The sequence below is a fragment of the Paramormyrops kingsleyae genome, chromosome 9, assembly GCF_048594095.1.
Source record: "Paramormyrops kingsleyae isolate MSU_618 chromosome 9, PKINGS_0.4, whole genome shotgun sequence".
In the NCBI taxonomy this organism is placed as follows: Eukaryota; Metazoa; Chordata; class Actinopteri; order Osteoglossiformes; family Mormyridae; genus Paramormyrops; species Paramormyrops kingsleyae.
This window is the reverse complement of record NC_132805.1, coordinates 3,001,936-3,023,859: the sequence shown is the minus strand read 5'-3', so window position 1 is coordinate 3,023,859 and position 21,924 is coordinate 3,001,936. Positions and strand designations below refer to the sequence as shown.

The 21,924-nt window shown below is 43.4% G+C and overlaps 1 protein-coding gene across 1 annotated transcript in view; it reads left to right on the top strand.

The window, feature by feature from the left end:
- thsd7ab (thrombospondin, type I, domain containing 7Ab) overlaps positions 1 to 21,924 on the top strand; it is a 90,772-nt gene that overhangs the window by 12,931 nt on the left and 55,917 nt on the right. Inside the window, exon 2 of the mRNA XM_023802723.2 lies at positions 19,785 to 20,616. Within this exon, the coding sequence (XP_023658491.2) occupies positions 19,785 to 20,616 (832 nt within the window). The remainder of the gene's footprint in view (positions 1 to 19,784; positions 20,617 to 21,924) is intronic.

Here is a 21,924-nt window from a genome sequence, read left to right as displayed (position 1 = left end):
CTATTTGACAAAGACATTCCTCAGGTGGTTTTTATATCAGGCCGGAATATCCTCTGAGTGCTTTTGTTTCCTCCTGAAGTCCAAAGACATGCAGTTACACGAACTGGCATCTCTAAACTGTGTGTAATATGTGTGTGTGTGTGTGTGTGTGTGTGTGGGGGTCTTGCATATATTACATTGTGGGGACCAAATGTCCCCACAATGCGATAAAAACATGTTATTTTGACATTGCGGGGACCATTTTTTCGGTCCCCACAAGGGGAAATTCAATTGAATAAAAAAATGTGCATTTTGTTTGCTTACTTTTGGTTAAGGCTAGGGCTGGGTAATGGGTAAGGTTGTTATGTGTGTGCGTGTCCTGTGATGGACTGAGTCCCACTGGGGGTATACCATTCAGGGTACAGTATACCATTCAGGGTACAGTATACCATTCAGGGTCCCCCCTCACCCACGATGCTATCTAGGATAAGCAATCGAAAGATGGCTGGATGGTTATAAGAATAATTGCAACCCCCACACACTGGGTCTTGCATGGAATACTGCAGCGGATTAGCAAGTGCTCCACACTCCTTTGACTGGACGCGGCGCAAAGAAGATTTAGGAAGTATTTGAAATGGTGGTTTTACTTTTAGCTGTTTTGGTTCAGCGCATAGCAGCGATTCTGTGAACTTTCTGAGACTTTGAGAAAGTGATTTGCTTCTTCCCTTAAGCTTGCTAAACAAAGTGACCTATTCTGTATTAGATTTGGCCGCCTGTATAATCGGGGACTGCCAAGGGATTGAGAGCGGTCAGTCTGTGTTCACATCCCTGCTAACTCTGTCTTCACTCTGCGCATCTCATGATGATGAGAACCAAGCACCAGCTGTGAGTGGCAGCTTGTAGGCACTGAGGATGTCGTTCATTTTCTGCTCCCGCTTGTCCTATGGGGTCCGGAGCCTATCCCAGAAGCAAGGGTGCAAGGTGGCGAATTCCCCCATCATGGGATGCCGAACCATTGCAGGCATGCATGTGACTTTGACTTGGAACTGCACACACATGTAGAGCCAGGGCATGGACTTAAAGCATGCCCCCCCGCCCCCCCAACCAGGGCACCATGGAAAGCAAATTTAAGGTTGGCTGATTTGCAATTGGTCAATAAAAGAACCTGAAAGTCTGGAGACTGTGTCGGTACAGATTGGATACTGATATTAAAATAATTTCAAAATGTGGAACGCGGAAAGACTTCAAGCTGACTTGATGTCTCATCTACCCCTGTGACTCTGATTTTCATAACTAATCATCCCACGGGGCACTTTGCATCAGAATGGAGATGTTTTTATTTACTTCCTTTTACCCTCTCATTTTGTTTTTACTCATTTCTAAGGAGAGCCAGTTTCCTGATCCAGGCATCTGTTGTAAAGTGTGTCAGTTCCTGGAGGCACATGCTCGGAGCCGGGCACGGCTTCGCCGTCTCGGCGTGCAGACGTCGGCTGAACGCCGCGATTTCACAGCCCGGACAGCATCTGATTACGGACCTGACGCTGTTATTTTCCCGCTGGAGGAGCCGTCTCAGGCCCCATTTCACGGTGTCCAGGTGCACGCGGCTGTGAAATTGGCCCACAACTATGTGCAAATGGAAGTTTTTCTTCACATTTATTTGCAGATAATGGGACACACTTACATACTGAGAATTGGATTAAAATGGCAATTTTGGCCATTAAGATCTCATATAAATCAGGGACTACGCAGAAAAATAAGTTTCCGGTATGACACACAAATGTCAGAAGACCTCACTGACATATTCTGTCTGGATTGTATAAAGTGGAGCCTGGGGGGGGGGGGGGGGGACTTTTCATTGCAGTACCAAGTCAGGGGCTGAGCCCATTCATTTGCTTGTACCTGATGACCAGTTGGACTTGGTACAAACCAGACAAAGTCTTTCCCAAACCCCAGCACCTGCTTTATTTCCCTGTACATGTTTCCCTTCTGCTGGAGCCATAATTACTGTTTATTTCTACATCCCTCTCCATGTTTAAGCCCTTCTTCACTCCTGTAGAAGTCCCAATCCCCACCATCCATCCTACTATGGATGCGGTTCTGTTCATGCCAGTGCTGGACTGGTATTAAAAATATGCCCTGGACCTTGGGGTCCCGACGACGGCCCACCGGGAAAGTGGCCGGTATGCCAGATGGCCAGTCCGTGCCTGGGTCCCTCTTCCAAAGGAACAAGCCTGGAAGGGTAACGATGAAAAACTGTATCGGTGCGAATCGTGTTTCTCTTTTAGTCAGAGTCAGGTCACTTAATTGTCATTTCACACATATGAAACAAAATAACAATTCTGCAGAGCACCAAACATCTAGGAGAACAATGGTTGGACAGTTCTATCCAAAACAGCAGACATTTTTCAGAGACAATCCCTGGAGCAATTGGTGGATATGCGTCTGTCTCAATGGCCCAACAGTGACATCATTCTACCGATGCTGGGATCTGACCTGATAACCTTCCACTCACAGACACAGTGCCTTAACCCACAGAGCCACACACCAGGAAAGCCACACACACATAGTTTGCCTTGTGCCACTTTTAGCTAATTCAGAGCTCCAGAGTCCTGACCCCACCATGGCCTGATAAAGGTAAAACAATTGCAGGTGTAATGGGCATGGCCATTCTCTCTGCATGCACCCAGATAAGTATTAAAAGAGGATTTTCACATTACATGATGCACAGCCTTGATTGGATGATCTTTAGACATTTCCTGCACATAGAAGTAAAAGGATATCTTTACCTTGGTGACTGTGGGAAAGTTTGGAGGAAGTATCATGGTTTTCCATAGGAAGAGACAGTGGACAATGTCAGAGCAGTGGGTATATCGCTCAAGTTTCAAGGCAGTAGTGAAGCTGGTCTGCTATGCAGGTCTGTCTCCCATAGATCTATGTTGCTGGACAGATGAACCTGATCCACATCCATAAAGCTCAAATGGACCAGGTCATTTAGATGGACAGTGAGGTTATGCGACAGATATCCTCTCTTACAGCTGATTCGCCCCCACACCCAATGTCACTGATCACAGGAAGGAACCAAAGAAGGTTCCCACAGATGCCAGACTTGCATCTGTCATCCTGCATATCGTCATACATTTCGACATGATCTGAAGTGCTGCATTTTGTCTTGTTTTTAACGCGAAGCTGTGATGGGTTGGTGCCCCATCCTGGGCTATACCCCGCCTTGTGCCCATTGTGTCCAAAATACGCTACTGTGACCCCCCGTGGAACCCCTCGTGGAACCCCCGTGACCGAGAAAGGGACATAGAAAGTGAATAAATGAATGAAATGCTAAGAGATGCTGGACTCATTCTTGTGCTACGGCCACATCTCCATTCCAACAGCATGAAAACACATTACATTCTCCAGCATTAAATTCTCTTTGTGATTCATGAAAGCACATCATGTGCAGACAGAGTCTCGTCTCCATGCCACTTTGCATTTTCTTCAGGTGTTATTCTTGAAGTGAAAGACAGACCGCATTGCCTGTGAACCGACGCACTCGCGCATATATATACGTGTTTAGGAGCATCCTTGATGTCTTCCCCACTTCAGTCGGCCTGAATTGCGAGCAGATGGTACGTAGGGAGATGCTTCAGGGAACTAGGATGCGAGAACGTCATGGACCGTAATGGTAGCTTTTTCAACTTCCCCCACATTAACCTGCCTGCTACACATCGAACATATTCGTCAGTCTTTCTTCAGTGATGAGATGTGCATGATGTGCAAACAAACAAACAAATTAATAAATAGAACTGATGTTTTTCAATACTTGTTCCTGAGCCAATGAGTGGGAAGGTTTTTCCTCTGGTTTGCAAAAATAAAACTCTATTGCTTTGCTTTTAAAGGCATGAAGTATAACTACTGCATTTGCTTCATGATTTTTATTGTTAGATTGCCTTTCTTCCCCACATGAAAAGACAGAAACCAGGCCAATGTTCAGAGGTTTACGGAGTGATTTGCTTTGCTGTTTTGATAGTATAATCATATCACTGGATATAGGGATTTGTGTGTCACTCAGATTACACAACCATCTGCTGTTCTAAGACATCTTCTTGTTTTCCATTGTAGTTTTTTTGTTCTGTTTTTACATTCTTTTGATCTTCTGATAATAAAAACCACTGCAGACAGAGCAAATTCAACAAACTCCAGCATATCTGAGGGATTGTGCACTATAAAAGCTCTCAGATCTCATTTTCCAAGCTACGAGGTAAAACTCAAGAATGCAAGTGAAAGGTGTGGGTCCTTCATCTTCCTCATCAGCCTTTAATGCACTTCCCACATAACCCTGCCACTCTCTGTGACCATGGCCCTATATCGTCTCCCGGAGTTTTGACCTTTTGTCCTCTGAGTGACTACAAAACCCTATCCTTTCCATTTTTGGTGAGATTCCACATGTAATAAGGAGATGATCAAAGATCAAGAACAAAAAAGTGTGATTTTTAAGGTTTCGAGTTGATTAATAATAAAATCACGATCATCTGAGGTATATTTGCGCATTCATAAAGTTGTGTATTGCCATCTTGAAAGTAGTACAGCACAAAATATTTGATGGGAATTTACAAAAACTACTTACGTGATTATAACACAAAATTATATTACATTATTACATTCTTACAGGATACAATACTGAACTGTGTTCAGAGTGATCTTCTCATGGCAGAGTATTCAGGTTATTTTTTGTAATTCCCAAGTCTGCTATTTTTGAAGAATCCTTTGCTGTGTTTGTTTGCATCAAACATTAAAACATTTTACTATTTTATGTGAGTGTCCGCAAGGTTTCTTCAGTAACGAATCTGCAGTGTGTTCCCTTTTAATTCTGCTTGATGTTATTCTTGTGGACGAAGATCAGTAACCAGAAACTAATGTTTGAGCGGAATACTTAGTAGCAAACCAGTGAGAAATGTGTCGGCCGTGATGGACACTGCAAGGAGAGCCTTGCAATAAAGCTGATTTCATTAGGCAGCATTGGTAAATCCTTCTGTCTTGTTTGAAACTTTTTTTCTTTTAACCACAGAATGCGTTGTTAAAGATCTGTTAAGGATTTTAATCTTAAAATCCCTTTAAAAATCTGAATTTTGATGAGTGATATGCAATCAGTGCTACAACCTCTGTGGATTTCAGCTTCATATTGATAACAACTTTTGGGTTCCTAAGTTTTGGGTGCATAAAAATTTTCCAGAATTGAACACATCTGCCCATCTATGCTGTTACTGAATTAATTTTTATTTTGATCAAGTTTTACTGGGCCTCTAAAATATCTGTCTTTATAAACAGCACCTTTCCTGAGCTCTCTCCTATTTTCTGCTACATCGGGATGTGGCTGAGAGTACTATGGAGGATTAATAGTAAATTAAGTGTCATTTCTGCATTGGGGTGGGGGGTAGGGGGCAGTCATGATCCTTCTGGTTAAACATGCTTAACTTGATACTATTCAAGTACAATTCGTGAACCAATATAGTTAATGCAGGAAATATATGAACCATTATGACTGATTATTGATGAACAAACATGGGATTAGTATATAACTAACAATTAGTTTCTGGTTAATTATTACATTACATGATTTATGATGAAGTGTTACCAAAATGTTTACTTCTTTTGAGTTAAACTTCCTTTAATCAGAAGTGGAGATTTGAGGTCCAGAGAGCCCAAATGCAGACCAAGATTTTGTTTCAACCAATCAGTTGAGTACTCTGTGACTGTGAATCTTTCTACTCAACTGGCTGGTTGAAAGAAAGTCTTGGTCTGGATTTGGGCTTTCAGGATCTCAAATCTCCACCTCTGCCTCTAATACACCCAAATACTGGCTCTTAGAATTTCTTAAGGCTCATTAGTTCGGTGTTGCCATATTTCCTGTTATTCGGAAAGGATCGAGGAGACCCATGCTTGCTATAGCTCTCTAACCCATCATTTAAACTTCCTGTCCAGTACAGGATCACAGAAAGCACTGGGAACAAGACTGGGGAAATGGATTCGATATAAGCCCACTGCAGGGCACACACACACATATTGAGGGCAATTTAGAGACTACAGTTCACCTAACTGTAAGTCTTTAGACTCTGGTAGGAATCTTGCACGATGGGGGAGGACATGATAGAAACAAAGGGCAGGATTCAAACCCCCAGTCCTGGAGGGGGGAGGCAACCACACCCCCACTGAGCAGCAGTGCCACCCTATTAGTGTTGTTAATTTGATTGGAACTGCCACAGGTTATAAATCACAGTATCAGCTCTGTTTGGTTAATAGGCGAATCCTAAGCGCCTGTCATATATGCATGAACATTCAGGGTGCTCAGGAAACACGGCACAGAGCACAACCCCAGCCTTGCAAGTGGATGGGTGCACAAATCAAATCTCGTACACTGAAGATGTAAATATGCTGCCAAGGGGCATGCAGGATTGATGGCACTGTTGTGCCCTTACAGTCTGCTTAATTATTTACACGTGATTTCATCACAGATCCATTCCTGGAAAAGGGCATTCTTCAGGGATCTCCTGGAGTCTCTCATAGGTCAGGACATGCACAAAAATTACAACAGAGTCATTTATCTGTCTGGGAAGGAAAATTATAGTCAAGCATTAATTATTAATTTTTATTGCCTGACATTGGTGATTCACAAAGCTATTATTTTTATAGTGACTTAGATGCAGGTGGGGGGAAGACAGAAGTATTTGTGAAAGATGAAAAGATGATGGGACCATAAAGGCTTTCTCTATTGTTTAAAAGAGTACATTTAAACTTAGACACGGCAGGAGAAGTGAAAAGCTTATTTCTTTGTGGAGGCGATATACCAGGCACTGGTGAGAGGAAGGAAGATCAAGGACAAGAAACTGACCTTTAATAGCATAAACACATCTGAGCAAGTGTCCTTGCTGGATAGGAATATCAGAACCATATTTTAATAACAATTTTTAAAATAATATTATACCTTTCTGATGCGTCAGTACAAACAAATAATAGGATTATTAATTTCAGTAGCGTGTAGAGGGGAAAAATAGTTACAGACACCCAAAAAGACACCCCTAGTGGCAGTGTTTAATGACCCCAGTGACAAATAGTGGCATATGATTTAAACATTTTATGTCTCATCAAGTCACCTGATTGGGCAGTAAGGACTTAATTATGAGCACTTTTGTGAGTAAAAACAAATGAAAAAAATTTAATTGAAAAATTGTACCAGGTATTAGTTTCAGTGATGTCAGAGTTTCATGGAGAGAATCTAATATTAACCAGGGAGAATAATGAGAGAGAAGGCTCCGTTCATCCTCGTTAATGTGCAGTTCAGGACGTCTACCTGTATGCCCGCAGTTTTTCTTTCCAGTTTTGGAAGTAAATGAACAACTGTGCCCATCAGTGTTTCAGCAGAAGGCATATATTAGATTCCGTTATTCAAATTCCGCATTTTGGATGACTTGTCTTAAGTTACGCATATAAGTGATAATTAACATGAAGTAATAATCAAAAGACACAGCTGACATTCCACATACACAATACACCAACAATATACATCATCAATATATACAATATATACAATGTACAATATATCAATATATCAACAATATACATCATCCTAACATCCCTTTGCTGCTGGCCGGATGTTTTTTATTGCTAGTTGGTAATAAGTGCTGTGCAATATGTGATGATTGACACTGTGTCCCCATTGGCATTCTCACTGTGTGTGTGGGGGGGGGGGGGTTAATCAACAGCAGCTAGCCCCCCAATATCATTAAATGAGGCGGGCAGTTCTGGAGCAAGTTTGGTGGGGTGTTAGATCTTTATTGCTGTTGCGTCACTGGTCTAGATAGGGAGGCTGTTACAGGTAAGCAGGGGACTGAAGTGCAGTACAAGCAAGAGGAAGAGAAAAGGAGAAAAGGAGGTTAGGGGGGGGGGGGGTCAATAAAATAGCCCTTTTATTCACCCAATGTCAGCACTTTGGAGATAATCATGCCAAGAGCCACTTAGGGGAATAAGGGGTAAGGATGGTGCCGAGGTAAAGGAAGGAAAAACAGATCTTAAGGTCCCTAAACCTTATTATCAAGAAAGGGAAAAAAAGAAAAGGAAAGTACTGAACTCCTACTCAAACAGAACTCACAAGGGTGCGCACCCGCCCGCGTTCCGAGTGCAGCTTGGAAATAACACTCTCTGTGGATGTAGGTGCACACAGCCTGGCTAGTGGGTCCCTTTACTCATGCATATGTGCAAGATAAAATTAGTCTGATACAACACAGAGCATAAAGCAAACACAAACAAGATCTTTGCAGGCTTTAGCCAAGCCAGCTTGCAATCTCTAGGTGCAGTCACGTTTGAAATTTCCGCTCCTCCCACATCGCAGGCTATTCGTGGAGCAACACCCATTGGCAGAAATTCTAACCAATCGTATGTCCTACAGCAGAAAGAAAGTGGTAAACAGGAACAGAGAAAACCAAGACGCAAAACACAAAATACACAGGCCTAAGTCTGTGCACATAACAATTGTTATAAACTGATTTATCAGAGCTATAGTTTTATTATTTTTAAATATAGTCACATTTTAATTCTGTCTTTAGCTCATTCTAAGAGCTTGATGGTAAGTCTGAATGTGTAGGAGAGGCTGTCTGTCATTAACTGATCAGTATCACAGGGAGTGAATGTGGCCGTTCTTAAAGGGACAGACACAAAATGTATTGTCAGGCATGAACCAACGGAATTATTGTTATCATTGGAAAGATTTTGTGTTTTTAACTGAAGTAAATTTGAGATTTGAATCATTTCTCCTAGTATTGCTACTGGAGAACTTAAGTGCGTAAAAAAGAGATTGAGATATTAAATAATGAGTCACATGTACTGTAAGAAGTAGCAGCTTAAAACTTGGAATGAAAAAGAAGACATTTCTGACTATGTTATCACAGACTTCTGTGAGATTTTAATATGAATTAAAAAAAAAAAAGAAATAAAAATCTTTGAAATCATCTCAATATACATATTTTTCTGGGGAGAAGTGTCAGAGGTCACATAGAATGGGCAGTGATGGGATGTGTGACTGTCCCTTGGACAAACAAAGTGTGAGGGAATTACAGCACAGGCAATACAAGCCTGAACATCTACTCATCATTGCAAAAACATTCCCAGAATGCAAATGCATCAGCAACCAATAGAAAATTGCAAATACTTCATGACCGTCTCTTCCATTCTAGTTGTGCATGAATATCCGAAATCCCTTTAGTTAATTTACATGTTAAATGCCTAATTTCATACTGACTCACAGTGTTAAAAGGCATGAAATTCAGTCACTTAACGAATAAAAGTTAAGAATGTCCAGTCAGGGAGTGAGCAGCTTTTATACAGCGGGTTCGGTAATATGGGGACCAAGGTTATTCATTATTTAGGCCTAAAGGATTAAATTCATGTTCCGATTTTTTTCAGAATGGTTATAGATTGTTAGTTTATTAATTTCCATTGGAATTTTACTTATTGGCGTATTGCTCCCATATTACTCCCTGAGCACACGTTCCCTGAGCACACGTTCTTCGAAAGCATATGAGACAACGGCGGCTTTTCCAAGCGTGGTTTTAATAACCAGAGGGGGCGCCAAGGAGGCGGTTTGAACGGATCTATTTTCTTGTGGGAAGTTTTGAATGATGTACATCGGTCCGTGGATATCAAAAGGTTGAAAACCACTACGCTTTTTCTCTCCGCTAACGGCTTCCCAAACAACGGTGCCAGCTGCGCATAATTGCCGGGATGCCACGGAAAACTCAATTAGCCGCTGAGCGTATGCACGGGAGAAAAACCCCGATCTATCTGCATGTTTTCCATAAATCGGGAAAAAAAAGCATGAAGACGTCGAGATTGATGGAGTGGGAGAACACATGACTGTAAGCTATCCGAGTAGTCAAATATTTTCCTGATGGATTGGGCCTCATTTTTTGTGTGACTGAAATGATGCCTGAGGCCACTTGTCATTCAGGCAAAGTAAGAACAGGAACGATTCGAGCGTAAGTGACAAATCAAAGGGAGGAAGAACATGAGCAGAAAAGGCATCTGCGCATTTTATTTTGGGTGTTTATTTTATTTAAATAAACATATTACCCCTGTCCTTGGAGCTAAAATCCAATTGATATGAAAAAAAAATAGGGTTTTAGTATCCTGCATCCTCGCATGACCATATAATGCTACATTGTAGTACGTTTGCATGTTATTTAAATATGACACTTCTGATACAGTAATACTGTAGTACAGTAATACGGTGGTAGGGTTTCAGCCTTGAGTGGCGTACAATACAGGCTGAGATAAGGCATTTTCCAGTCATGATGGCCTCCTAAAACTTCGTAAGTACCTCATAAATTGGATGCAGGGATGTAGCAGATGGCAAATGCCTCAAGCCTGAGCTTTAACTTTGCTGTAAAACATGAAGAATGAAAGCGGAGAGTTTAACGTCGGCACGGCTCGGAGCCCGTCGAGCCTCCTTTGCAGAGTTCTTTTTGTAGCTGGTTGCTGTGGATCTCGGAGACGTTTGCATGAGCTCCACCAGGAGTGCTCTAATACCGCCGCCTCAATTCCTTAAGCTACATTTAATAACGGGCTCTTAACGTGGGTTATAATTTCGAGTAATTTTATCTAGCTGAGCCAGCATCTTACAGGTTGCCACCCGTCCTCCAAACAGAGATCTTCACGGATGGATTACGAGGTGCGTTTACACCAGGTCTTTGCAGTAGTCTGGTAGAATGCCAAAGCTATGTCTATGTCTCTTTTCTGCCACTGGATCACCGCTCATCTTGACAGCCTAGCCTAGAATCCCGAATGTAGGTCTGTGTTCCCCTCGGCGTCCATTGACGAAGAGAGATGGTGGCAGTGGGGGGTGGGTAGCGGCATGAGACGGAGGCCCAGCTCTCCCTGGGCTTTTCACGGGACTCTCATGCTCTTTGATCCACTGCTGTGATCTACAAAGACGATCAGATCTTCCTGTAAACAAGCTCATCAAACGGGGTCCCTCTCTATCGGTGGCTGATGAGATGCTCTTTATCACTCAGCTACGGTCCTATAAGGCAACAGCGCAAACACAGTCTGTTATGATGCGAAGTCGCGGCTCCTGCGTACCTGCTGCTGAGTTCCTGACAGCTGTAGGCTGCTTATCGAGGGTTTTGGCTTATCATGCGAGGGCTTACAGTGGTAACCTCCAGTGATATCCAGCTGCTGAAAGTTGTGGTGAGCTGTATTTAGTAACAGAATCCATTAACCTGTGCTAACAATCCCTTATTGGGTATGTTCTTTCCAGCCAGATATGTGCCCCTTTATGCAGCTGGATGTTTTAGCCCAGCAAGCCACATAAAAAAACCTGGCTGAAGGCTACTCAAGCAGAGTGGGCCCGATATTTGCAGAGGAAATGAAGTCTTTGCTAGTGGCAGGTTCATGAACTGCATAGAAATTGTAACATTTCTACTTCTTTTTACAAAGCAGCAAGCTCTTCGAAATGTGCTTTGTTAACTAACCTTGCAGTGCAGTGCATAGTTAATACTAAATTATTTTTAAATAGGGAAATTTTAAATTGTGATAAAATTGTGTTTTTATTTACAAATCAAAATAAAGGCTGAATTTTTTTAGTCGTGGGTGCCAGTGCAGCTATTTGCAATATAAAAGCACACTGTGACCAGTTGACAGTTGGCATGTACCCCACTGGACAGTGTGTTGCCAGTTGTAATCTATGGTTAATTGAATGGCTTCCAGAGCATTGGGACAAAGCAATGAAAAACATACATTGGGAATACAGATTTTCCCTGGTGTCCCTTGATTTTATCTGTTCTTTCACACCATAATAGATCAGATTATATGATTCAAGATTTGTATTACTGATCTTTTGTTCACAAGTACTTTGGTTTCGCTCTGTGATTTTAAAGTCATTATATGGACATTATAATATATTGGATTGATTTGCTTTTCTTTAAGCAAATTGTCACCATTTCAGTGGCAAATGGGTACCTTCGCATCCTGAATGGCTGCCTATTAAGTCCATGTCACCTGTGGAGCCAGAGCCAGTGAGGGAACATCACAGCTGTACCACTGCACAGTTACGAACAAAGAAGTCTTTGGCAACCCCCGTTAAGAGGTGTGCAGGTCTTTTCATGAGGGACACAGAAACGTGAATTTTACCAAAGCGGCGAAAATATTCTCGTAAACTTCAGAGGATGATGGATTTTAGAATGTACATGATGGGCTATCAAGTAATTTTGCATATAAAGAGGTGGATGTAATGGTCTGATTGCATTGTTTACATTGCAGAAAACAAATTCACTCTAATAGCCAGTGATTCCAGGACTAATAGATACCATTTATATATTTGGCAGGTGCTTACAGCATACAATTAAGAGAGCAGCCAATCTTTTGAGCGACTTGTTATAGGCCTTGCCCAAGGTGGAATAGTCACTCTGCTAGGCATTGGATTAGAACCAGCAAACAGTCGATTATAGGACTAGAACTTTAACCAACAGAGCCACACATCACCCCGGCAACAGAAAGCCTTTCCAATTAAAAGTCAACCTCAGCTTTGTGTGAAAAAACACACTTGCACATAGACATATGCACAAGCACCTCTGCTGCAGTGTCTTACCATAAACATATGGCCGTTTCTTAATGAGATGTCATTAAGAAAAAAAATTGCAGAACTGGAGATGGGTTATTATTAGTGAATTAGATCTGCATGACAGATATAGCAGAGCGATGGTAATAAGTGTGGCTGATCAGGAGAAAAGCCCCTACAAACATCCAACAGGAAGTTACCCCAGGAGTCCCTGTCTCCCTGGCATCTCAGCACTGTTCTATACCACAGACCGACAGCCCTCCAAACTTCACTGCACCCTGTCTGCTCCACTGGAACACATTTCGCCTTGTTTACCAGCTGAAGCCCATCATGTAAGACCTGCCACTTCAGGCCCTTGCTGACTAATGCCTTTTATCTAAAGGGCAAGATATTTCCCCCCCCCCTAAAGGCTTGTTCCCGAGGTCTCGCTGTACTCCTGCTAATCCCTTGGGGAGAGCCGCCCATCGCAGTGCCTCTTTAAATTAGAGTCAACAGTGCATGATGGGCATGTCCTGTATTAATATATCCTACAATGGACTCTGCCTGCTATTTATATTTGCGATTTTATGTGTTTGTTTGTTTTTAAATCCTGTTTATTTAGTCAGTAACACCAGAAACACACCGAAGTGTGGTGTAGGAAGGAGACTTCCTACACTGTTACTACACTGTTACTACACTGTTATGGCCACTGAGCACCAAACTATTAGCGTTTATATGGGTTTATTTTCCCCACTTTTATGAATGAAACAAACAGCATCCATGCATCGCACCTCTTGGACTAATCGCCAACATCTCCTATCTCCAGGCCACTGCCCTCCCACATTACCCTCAAAGAGCACACTGGCACTTACGGGACTGACTTACATTTATTCATATTTCAAAAGCTTTTTTGCGAAAACCCCAGAGCTGTTTGCACCTTACATCAGGTCGTCTCACCATTACTTATGTCCACATTTTTTTTTTATTTTTGCACATTTCTATTTCTGCTGTCATTTATTTGTACTCATTATTATCTTTTGCATTTTAAAATCTATACCGCATGCACCAACACAAATGCCTCTTATTTTTCAAATAAAAGGATCCTGATTCTGATCACATGTCACGCATGTGAGGCTGTGTTGTCCCCCCACCCACCGATAACATGCATGTGTGTCCATAAGCTTGATGCCCCCCCCCCCCTTATGCCATGCTTAGGTCTCCTACTTTGGGATTAAGGCAGAATCACTGGAAATCCCTCACAGATCGGTCATGAATCATTGTCTTCAAAGTCTGAGAATCATCACATACACAAGCTGGTTGCTCATCTGGGCTTTTTTCCCTGCATTATTTGCATATGAGCCGGATGTAGGACTGTCTCTGTTAAATCAACTAGAGCACAGGGACTTCCGGCATGTTCATTCTACAGCGCACCCAGGAGACAAGGTTGATTTGGAGAAAGAATCTTAATATTTCACATTATATATTTAGCCTCATTAACCCCAGACTCAGATACAGACCAAGCCTGTTTTCCCTCTTCCTGCATTTTAATCAACCTTATAAGTATTATTTCTGAGCTGCTTTCCACACAGTATGTCTTTGTCTTGTAAATGTTTCTCTTGAGCTTAGCTAGTTAATGGTTTTCCAGGTTCACAAACCCAATTCAGTCATTTAACTGTATGTTTTGAATCTGTGGAAGGGAATGAGCTTGAATCCTGGGCAGCACAGGGTAGGGGAGACTCCCCCCCCCCCCCCCCCCCATGGTGGCCCGCCAGTCCATCGCAGGATTCAGTCACACACTATAAGTGATTTAAGGTTACAGATTCACCTAACGATTCTGGTCCGCTAGAAAGAAATCCACGGAAACACCTGGAGAACATTCCAAGAATTCCACACGCACATTTGGGGGAACGTGAATCAGATCAAAGACCCTGGAAGTGTGAGACTGCAGCACTGACCAGCATGCTACCATAAGAGTCTTCATCATCACCACCATCATCATCATCATCATCATCACACCACTTCTCCTTGCAAGGCCACAGTATCTTCCTAACCACATTAATTTCTCAACCTCTCTCCCCAGTGGAGAAGAACTAGTGATTTTGCAAATTTGTAAGTTTTATGCACGAGAGTCTGAGCCAGGACAGCAGGGCTAATGGTGATGAGCAGTACAGGACCAACCGGAACTGAGCTGCCTGGTCCAGCAGGTATATCTGCTGAGGTACTGGACACTTTCATCATGCATTCATCCTTTAAGAAGACTGCATAAGTATCTAGACAAAATGTAGGAGAAAAGTGAAAGAAATAAAACAGCACAAATTGGGAATATTCAATTACTGCCTACTGAACGCATTACCCTGCGGGCTCCGCCACCCGCCTGCAGGGGTCAGTGTGTTCAGGAAACGTCCCGTTTTTAGCACCTTTTTAACATCCCATTGCTTCATAACGAATGTGGCGTGGGTGTTTTGCGGGCAGCCTCCCAGCGGGAGAGCAATTTCCCTGCCTGTCGCATTACTTAAGGACTGCCGGACACACCGACTACAGATGTGCCTTCTGTGTCTCCAGAAGGGAGCACCGATAACTGTGCACAGATACGGGCAATCTGCCCCGGGGTGCCTCTTAGGACAGCAGATGGATTAGCGCCGACTGCAGACCTCCTGAGTGCCAGTCAAACAATCAAGAATGGCATGTCGCTCGTCTGCTGTGAAAATGGGGTTTATCACGGCGTAACCTTCAGCATGAAAAACAATTTTTCAACAGTTTTCAGCATTGCTTTCCTTATCCCAGTATATTCTCAGCTTTATCAGTTATAAAGCACTTTGCAGTGGTTTATTGTTGTCTGTTTACAGCGGGGAGTCACAGTTATAGAGGGAACTGAAATTAAGGAAAATTATTGGTAAAATCAATCCCTAATTCCTTCCTAAAGTTGACTAATTTCAATTTCTATAAACAGGGTCTAGAAAATTATAAGTGATAAAACAATTGTAAATAAGATATTAACATTCTTGTTCTTCGATAGCCGCAATTTTTGGGTCGTAATTTCTAGGTAGACTATATTTGCAGATTAGCGCATTCAATCCCACTTTTTTGTTGTACCGACGAACCAGATCCTCAAGCTAAATGACGTCTTTAAATATTGAGAGGCAGAAATAGGCGCAGCCTGCCTGTAAGCCGTACGAGTCACTTAGGATAAAACTGTCAGCTACGACTAAACAGAAACGTCCATGTTTAATCCCCGCTTTGGCTTTAGCCGTCAGTCATGCATGTTTGTGGCAGACTTCTTTCTAAGTGCCGTCATTTGTTGTTTGTTTATTTATTTATTCTGGGAAATCCTTCGTGACAGTTCAGAGGTTGAACTCCACTCCGTGAGTGCTTCTGGAAGCTTAGGAGGATGCCTCCCACCTGGAGAGATGGCGTAGTGCCACACTTCGACTGTAGGGGGCGCCTTGGTGAGTGATGGGGCTGCGCCTGAGAGGAGCCGCGCGCCGTGTAAAAAAAACCAGGGCGCTCCTTTGGCAGCCCGGCGCCCGGCCATTCGCTTCTCGTTTTAGGAGCCCCTCACTTTCTAGTAGCTTATCAAAGGTACATAAATATGCATTTGAGCTCAATATGTGTCTACGTGTCCATGTTCAGGTAGTATTTTTATATTTAGATAGGGGCAAAATGAAATAGTGAATAATGTAAGGCGATAAGGGCTGTCCTCTATTTATACCACAGTACGGTGCAGTGCAAAATATTACTGTCTGATTTCTCAGCACGTCCTTATATGCATTTCTTTAAATGTCATGCAAACTCTGCATTGGACTGAATATATATGAATGATTTTATGAGAACCTGCCTTTCAGAAAATCACGCCTCACTTATGACCTTAACTTTACCGCGGTCCTTGACCTGGATGGAAAATTGAAGCAGACCGATTCTGGGCCATTTTTATGCTATCGGCTTCTCCGGGGGGGGCGGGGGGTGGTAAGGAAACACCGCGCTGCTGCTTCTTTTGCGTTAAGTGGCGAGTTGCTCAGATCCACCCGCTGCGATGGCTGTTTTGGTCAGGAGCCGGTGTCACGCGCTGCTTCAGCTTCCTAGTCCGGCACCTTGTGAATTTTTATTTATCTCTGAGCTCTTTGCGTCTCTCAGCTAGTATGCCAGGATACGTCCACGTTCCGTTCACGGCTGCTTGTGCACGTTTTATTTAAAACGCATGTGTGACACTTGGGAATCTAGTAAAAAATAAGCGTGTGTACTAAAATGTGGAGCCAAATGCCTGGACAGGGACCCACCCCAGCCTAGCGCACCCTGCAGCTTCTGATCCGGAATCAACTACGTTGAGAATGTGAACAGGGACTGGGGGTTTGGTTGGCCTGCTGGGTGAACATTGCCCTTAATTACTCGTGACACACCTCATGGATCACATGCCGAATCTGAATCATTTAAGAGCTCCTACTCATGTTGATTATAAATATTTTATAATGGAACATGATCCCCAGGAATCAAGGACAGTCAAGTGAGTATCAGGAAAGGAAACACCTTTTAAATCAATGATAATGTGGGGTCGAGGAACTGCAAGAGGTCCACAGGTGTTAAGAAGAAATCGGTTTGTCCTGTAGGGACAATCCTCCCCACAAGAGAGCTCTATAATGAGATAACGACACGTCAGTTTAGCATGTTTTCCAGTCGACTCAGACAATCTCAGATCAAGTGCCTGGTTTCCCGAGCTGTTCATGCAGTGATATTTGGGCTTCTTGGGAAAATTAAGCAATCAAGACATTTCAGGCTTGTTTAAGGACAGAAAAAGAGCTTCTGGAGGAAGGATGCAGGCTCTATCTGCAAGCCGAGTTTGTGTTAACCGATGTTCTGCAGGGCGAGTTAAGAGATTTGTTCCTTGGCTTGATCTACCGTTGCCGGTTTGCATTTCCATAGTGAAATTCTGGCAGGAACACACAGGCTGGCACTGTGGGACGGTATCAGAGGCGTGAAACAGAAATCACATTATTGTTGGCGAAGTGATTTTGCATGGGTCTCATTTACTTTGACAAATGGCAGAGGAGATTAGCCCCAGGCAAAAACTTTTTTCTTTTTTTCTCTTGAATGTGCTATCACAGATGTCTTATCTTTGACAGCTATTAAGCAAAGTACATAATACCGTGCATGAATAGCAAGTGCTTTCCCGTGTGCGTGTGCTTGCATTGTCCCAGAACACCAACCACGCGTGAGCTCATATGCTGATACATGTTGGACGTTTGTGAGAAACATCTAACACATTTTTTTTTTTTTTTTTTTGCTGCTAACTGGGCAGTAAACAAACAAATAAACAAACAGGCTGAAATATGCTGTAGAGAGTGCTTGAGGACATGCATGTACAGGCCTGGCTGAAATACTCACTGACATATTTACATGCTCATCCAGCAGAGTGAAACTAGGACTCTAGGCTTGCCGAGCAGAGCTGCAGAACTGGCCAATATGATTCCGCGTGGCCTCATGTTAGGGTTGGTCTCCCTGGTGATGAGGATGGCAGACTGAAATGCTAATTATGCATCTCCACTCACCCAAATTATGACTTCATTTCGAAAGCTAATTGCTGATTATGGTATTGTTTCATTACAAGCATCACTTTTGTGGTGTCATTTGGGCACCATCTGTGACATGGCCGTAAATTACATGAATCCCAGCATTGACCCTCACTGTTATTAACATTTCCAGGCAAACGGCCTTATCCAAGGAAATGTAAAGAACTTTGCAATAACCTTGTATAACCATTCACTGTCCCATCCATATCAAGCCTAATATCCCCATTTGGAAAGTCCTGTATCAGCTTACAAATTGGCAATAAATTGCTAAAGATAAAATGCAGCCTTGGGTGGAGTGAATACTTCTTCACTTCTTCTAGTGGATTTACTGGTGTGATTTACACTTTTTTGAATGCAAGCCATATGCAGCCCCTCACCCAAACATAAACCAGTGCTGAAAACATTCAAGACCAGTGTCTCTCAACCGCAGGCCGGTGGTCCAGGAAAATTCCTCAGTCTGGGGAATTTACTGAAAGGATAAGGGCTGGGTGATATAAATGTTATATTGATTTATCGTCGATAAGAAAAGGAGGAACTTTGATGAACTATTGTTATAGCTTTGCTTGATAGCTTGATAGCAAACATGCTCCTTTCACATCCCAGGCTTTACCAATGTCTAGAACAGACAGCCTATGCCCAGCAAATGCACAGCTAGGTTTGACTGAGTTAGCGGAGTACGGAGTAGAACACATGTCATGGAAGAGATAAGCACCCCCTTAGAGGAATCTTCAGGTATCGATGAAGAAAACCACAGCTGTGGACTAGCAAAGGACATTGGTGGTGTGGAGCTACGAGACAGTCAGAGAAAACAAAAAACAGCAACGAACCGTACTGTTGACGTTCTCTAATGTTACGCCCTACAACTTAAGTTAGGAGCACATTCAATTTGTTGCCTTTTTCATGCTCCGAATCTGGAGCATTTTTATGGAAAAATCGAACCTTAAAAAAACAATAACTTGAATTATATTGCGATAATTACCTATATCGACTGGGAAAGAAATATTTTTGCTTATTTTTGTATACCCCTGACGAAATTTGGTCCTCATGCCCCCAAGCTGAAAAAAGATGAACAGCCCTGGTCTTCATTTTAAATCATGCAATCTAGTTTACGCAGTGCAGCCATTACCTAGTATCACCAAATTATCTTGTTTCCCTCACAATAAGACAAGGACGTAGACAATGTTTCAGCCAATAGACAAAAGATATGTGTGTTTACATCTTTCTTTAAATGCATGAATCAAGTTTATTTTGGAAATATCTGTAAAGCTTTTTAAGCCAGATGTCTGTTTACCATGAATAAAATAATGTCACACTGGTGATAGGACCCCTAAAAAGGTCAGGATAAAATTAATCTAAATGTAAATATGAGCAAAATTTTGAATATCTCTAGGGGTTATACTAATATTTTCAGTCACTGGGTAAATCTCACTGTGATTGACTGGCACCTCATTCAGGGCATCTGCTGCTTTGTGGTCTGTGCTTCCTGGGACTGGAGGCTCACTACGGACGTGTACTGGATGAGCAATAAAGGAAGCTGGATGAATTGATGGATGGATGAGGAAATCTACCAAAAGGGTCTCCTTTATAGTTGAAGCAGTAGCTCGCAATTTCATCTTTAGGGCTCTTCCTCTTATTGGTTCATTTTCATGACACCCCTCTTTCCTCAGGGCCCTGGGGCAGATGCATGGCCAGTGACTGTGGCCCCGGGGGCCGGCAGAGCCGGGCGGTGTGGTGCACCCACGTGGACGGCTGGACCACGCTGCACACCAACTGCCCACAGGAGCTGCGGCCTGAAAGCCAGCAGAGTTGCTTCCGTGTCTGCGACTGGCACAGGGAGCTGTATGATTGGCAGCTGGGCCCTTGGAACAGCTGCGTACCAGTGGCCCTCCGCTCCACAGCGGGGCGCTGGTCAGCCGAGTGCTCCGGCGGCGGGGAAGGCATCCAGACCCGGGAGGTGGCCTGCGTTCACACGGCCGACGGGGCCCTGGCGGAGGATGCCATCTGCGAGTATTTTGAGCCCAGACCGCGGCTCGAGCAGGCGTGCCTCATTCCTTGTCCCCGGGACTGTGTAGTGTCTGAGTTCTCCCCCTGGACCACCTGCACCAAGACCTGTGGGGCCAGCCTGCAGCGGCGCGTCCGCGGAGTTCTGGCACCTCCTCTCTTCGGCGGCCTGCCGTGCCCCAACCTGACAGAGTTCCGCGCCTGCCAGCTCCCGGCGTGCCGGGCCCCCGAGGGCCAGTACAGCCTGAAGGTCGGTCCGTGGGGCCCCTGCACACTGCCGCACTCCCGCCCCGCACGGCAGACCGGGCGCAGGAAAAGCAAGGAGAGGAACCGCGGGAGGGGGGTGGAACGAGACCCGGACGCCCGGGAGCTCGTTAAGAAAAAGCGGAACCGGAACCGGCAGAACCGGCAGGAGAGCGACCTGTGGGAGGTGCAGGTGGGGTACCAGAGCAGACAGGTGATGTGCAGCCACAGGACCGGCAAGACTGCTGCCCTCAGGTGAGAACCAGAAGCTCTGCGTGATGCTTCCCCCGCAGATACACAGTGGGAAGGGCTGGCAGCATCGTTAACTACATTAATTAACTAAATGGCAATATTAAATAAACACTAGCTATTCAATTTATATACCTTCGGTTAAAATGAGCTGAAATAAGTTGGTTTTCCAATTAGCAATAAGAAATGGAATAACGTAAGTTAGAAATATTGTGCAAGTAACATGATACATCAATCTGCAGAGATGTGTTGTTCAGAACGACTGGGCTACATAGACATGCCCAGATACAGAACAGACGCGCGCGCTACTGCGTCAGCGCTGAGGAGGGATCCTGCTTTTCTCCAGAAAAATGCCCCCTTGCTTTGTCAGTCTGCTTTTTGATGCCTGCTGACAGCAGCGGGGAGGACAAGATTCACAACCAGCAGCAAGGCAGCGCTGCATAAATTAACCTCGCAGTCAGCACTGCGACAGCACTGTAGCTCTCCTGCTACTTGACAGCAGCTAAAAATTACCCAGTGTAATATTTCGGTAAAATCTCCCATGTCATGGAAGCAAGAAAGCAACAGAAACCAAGGCCCAGCAGATACAACTGAATTCGTGCCACAAAAGACGGTGGGAAACGATTCTCTCTCACATCGGTGTCAGACTGGGGCTCAGGGAGGGTGTGTTTTTTATATGGTTTATTTGTGTTTTGCATCAGTATTTTCACAGTTAATCAGCTATGTACTAAATCCATTCGTTATTTCGTTCTCGGTGCTGGATTTTCTGTAGTGACAGAAATCTAATATTTCAAAGGAATAACTCAGATGCCCTTAGGAGCATAAATATTAATCTTGTGACATGTTTATTTCTGGTTTGAAATATTCATAGTTGTTTTACCATTTAGCAAAAAAGTGGAACAAACTTTTCTCAGATGTGTATGACTAGAAAAGGATTCAACTTTTATTGTTTTATTGTTGTTTTATTGTTGTGTTATTGCTCTGTCTTGTTGCTTTTATTTATTTCCCCACTTGTTCCCTGATCCATTAGTAGCCAGCATCTAATGATTTAGTTTTGTCTTGTATGTTGTATGTTTCCTTTTCTAAGGTTTTGCAGCACAACTTGGCTTCCCAGAGACAAACTTTGTAGCTGATAATTGTCCTCATCATGTTGTATTTTCTATAATACAGTAGAAGCTTGGAACTCAAAACGCCTCTTAACTTGACCAAGTCGGACATGGAATGGGTCTGGTGAATCTTTTTCGACTTGTACCTCGACCTAAATCTTGAAACTCGACCATTCCTGCTAAAACTTGTATGGGTCGAGACGCATTC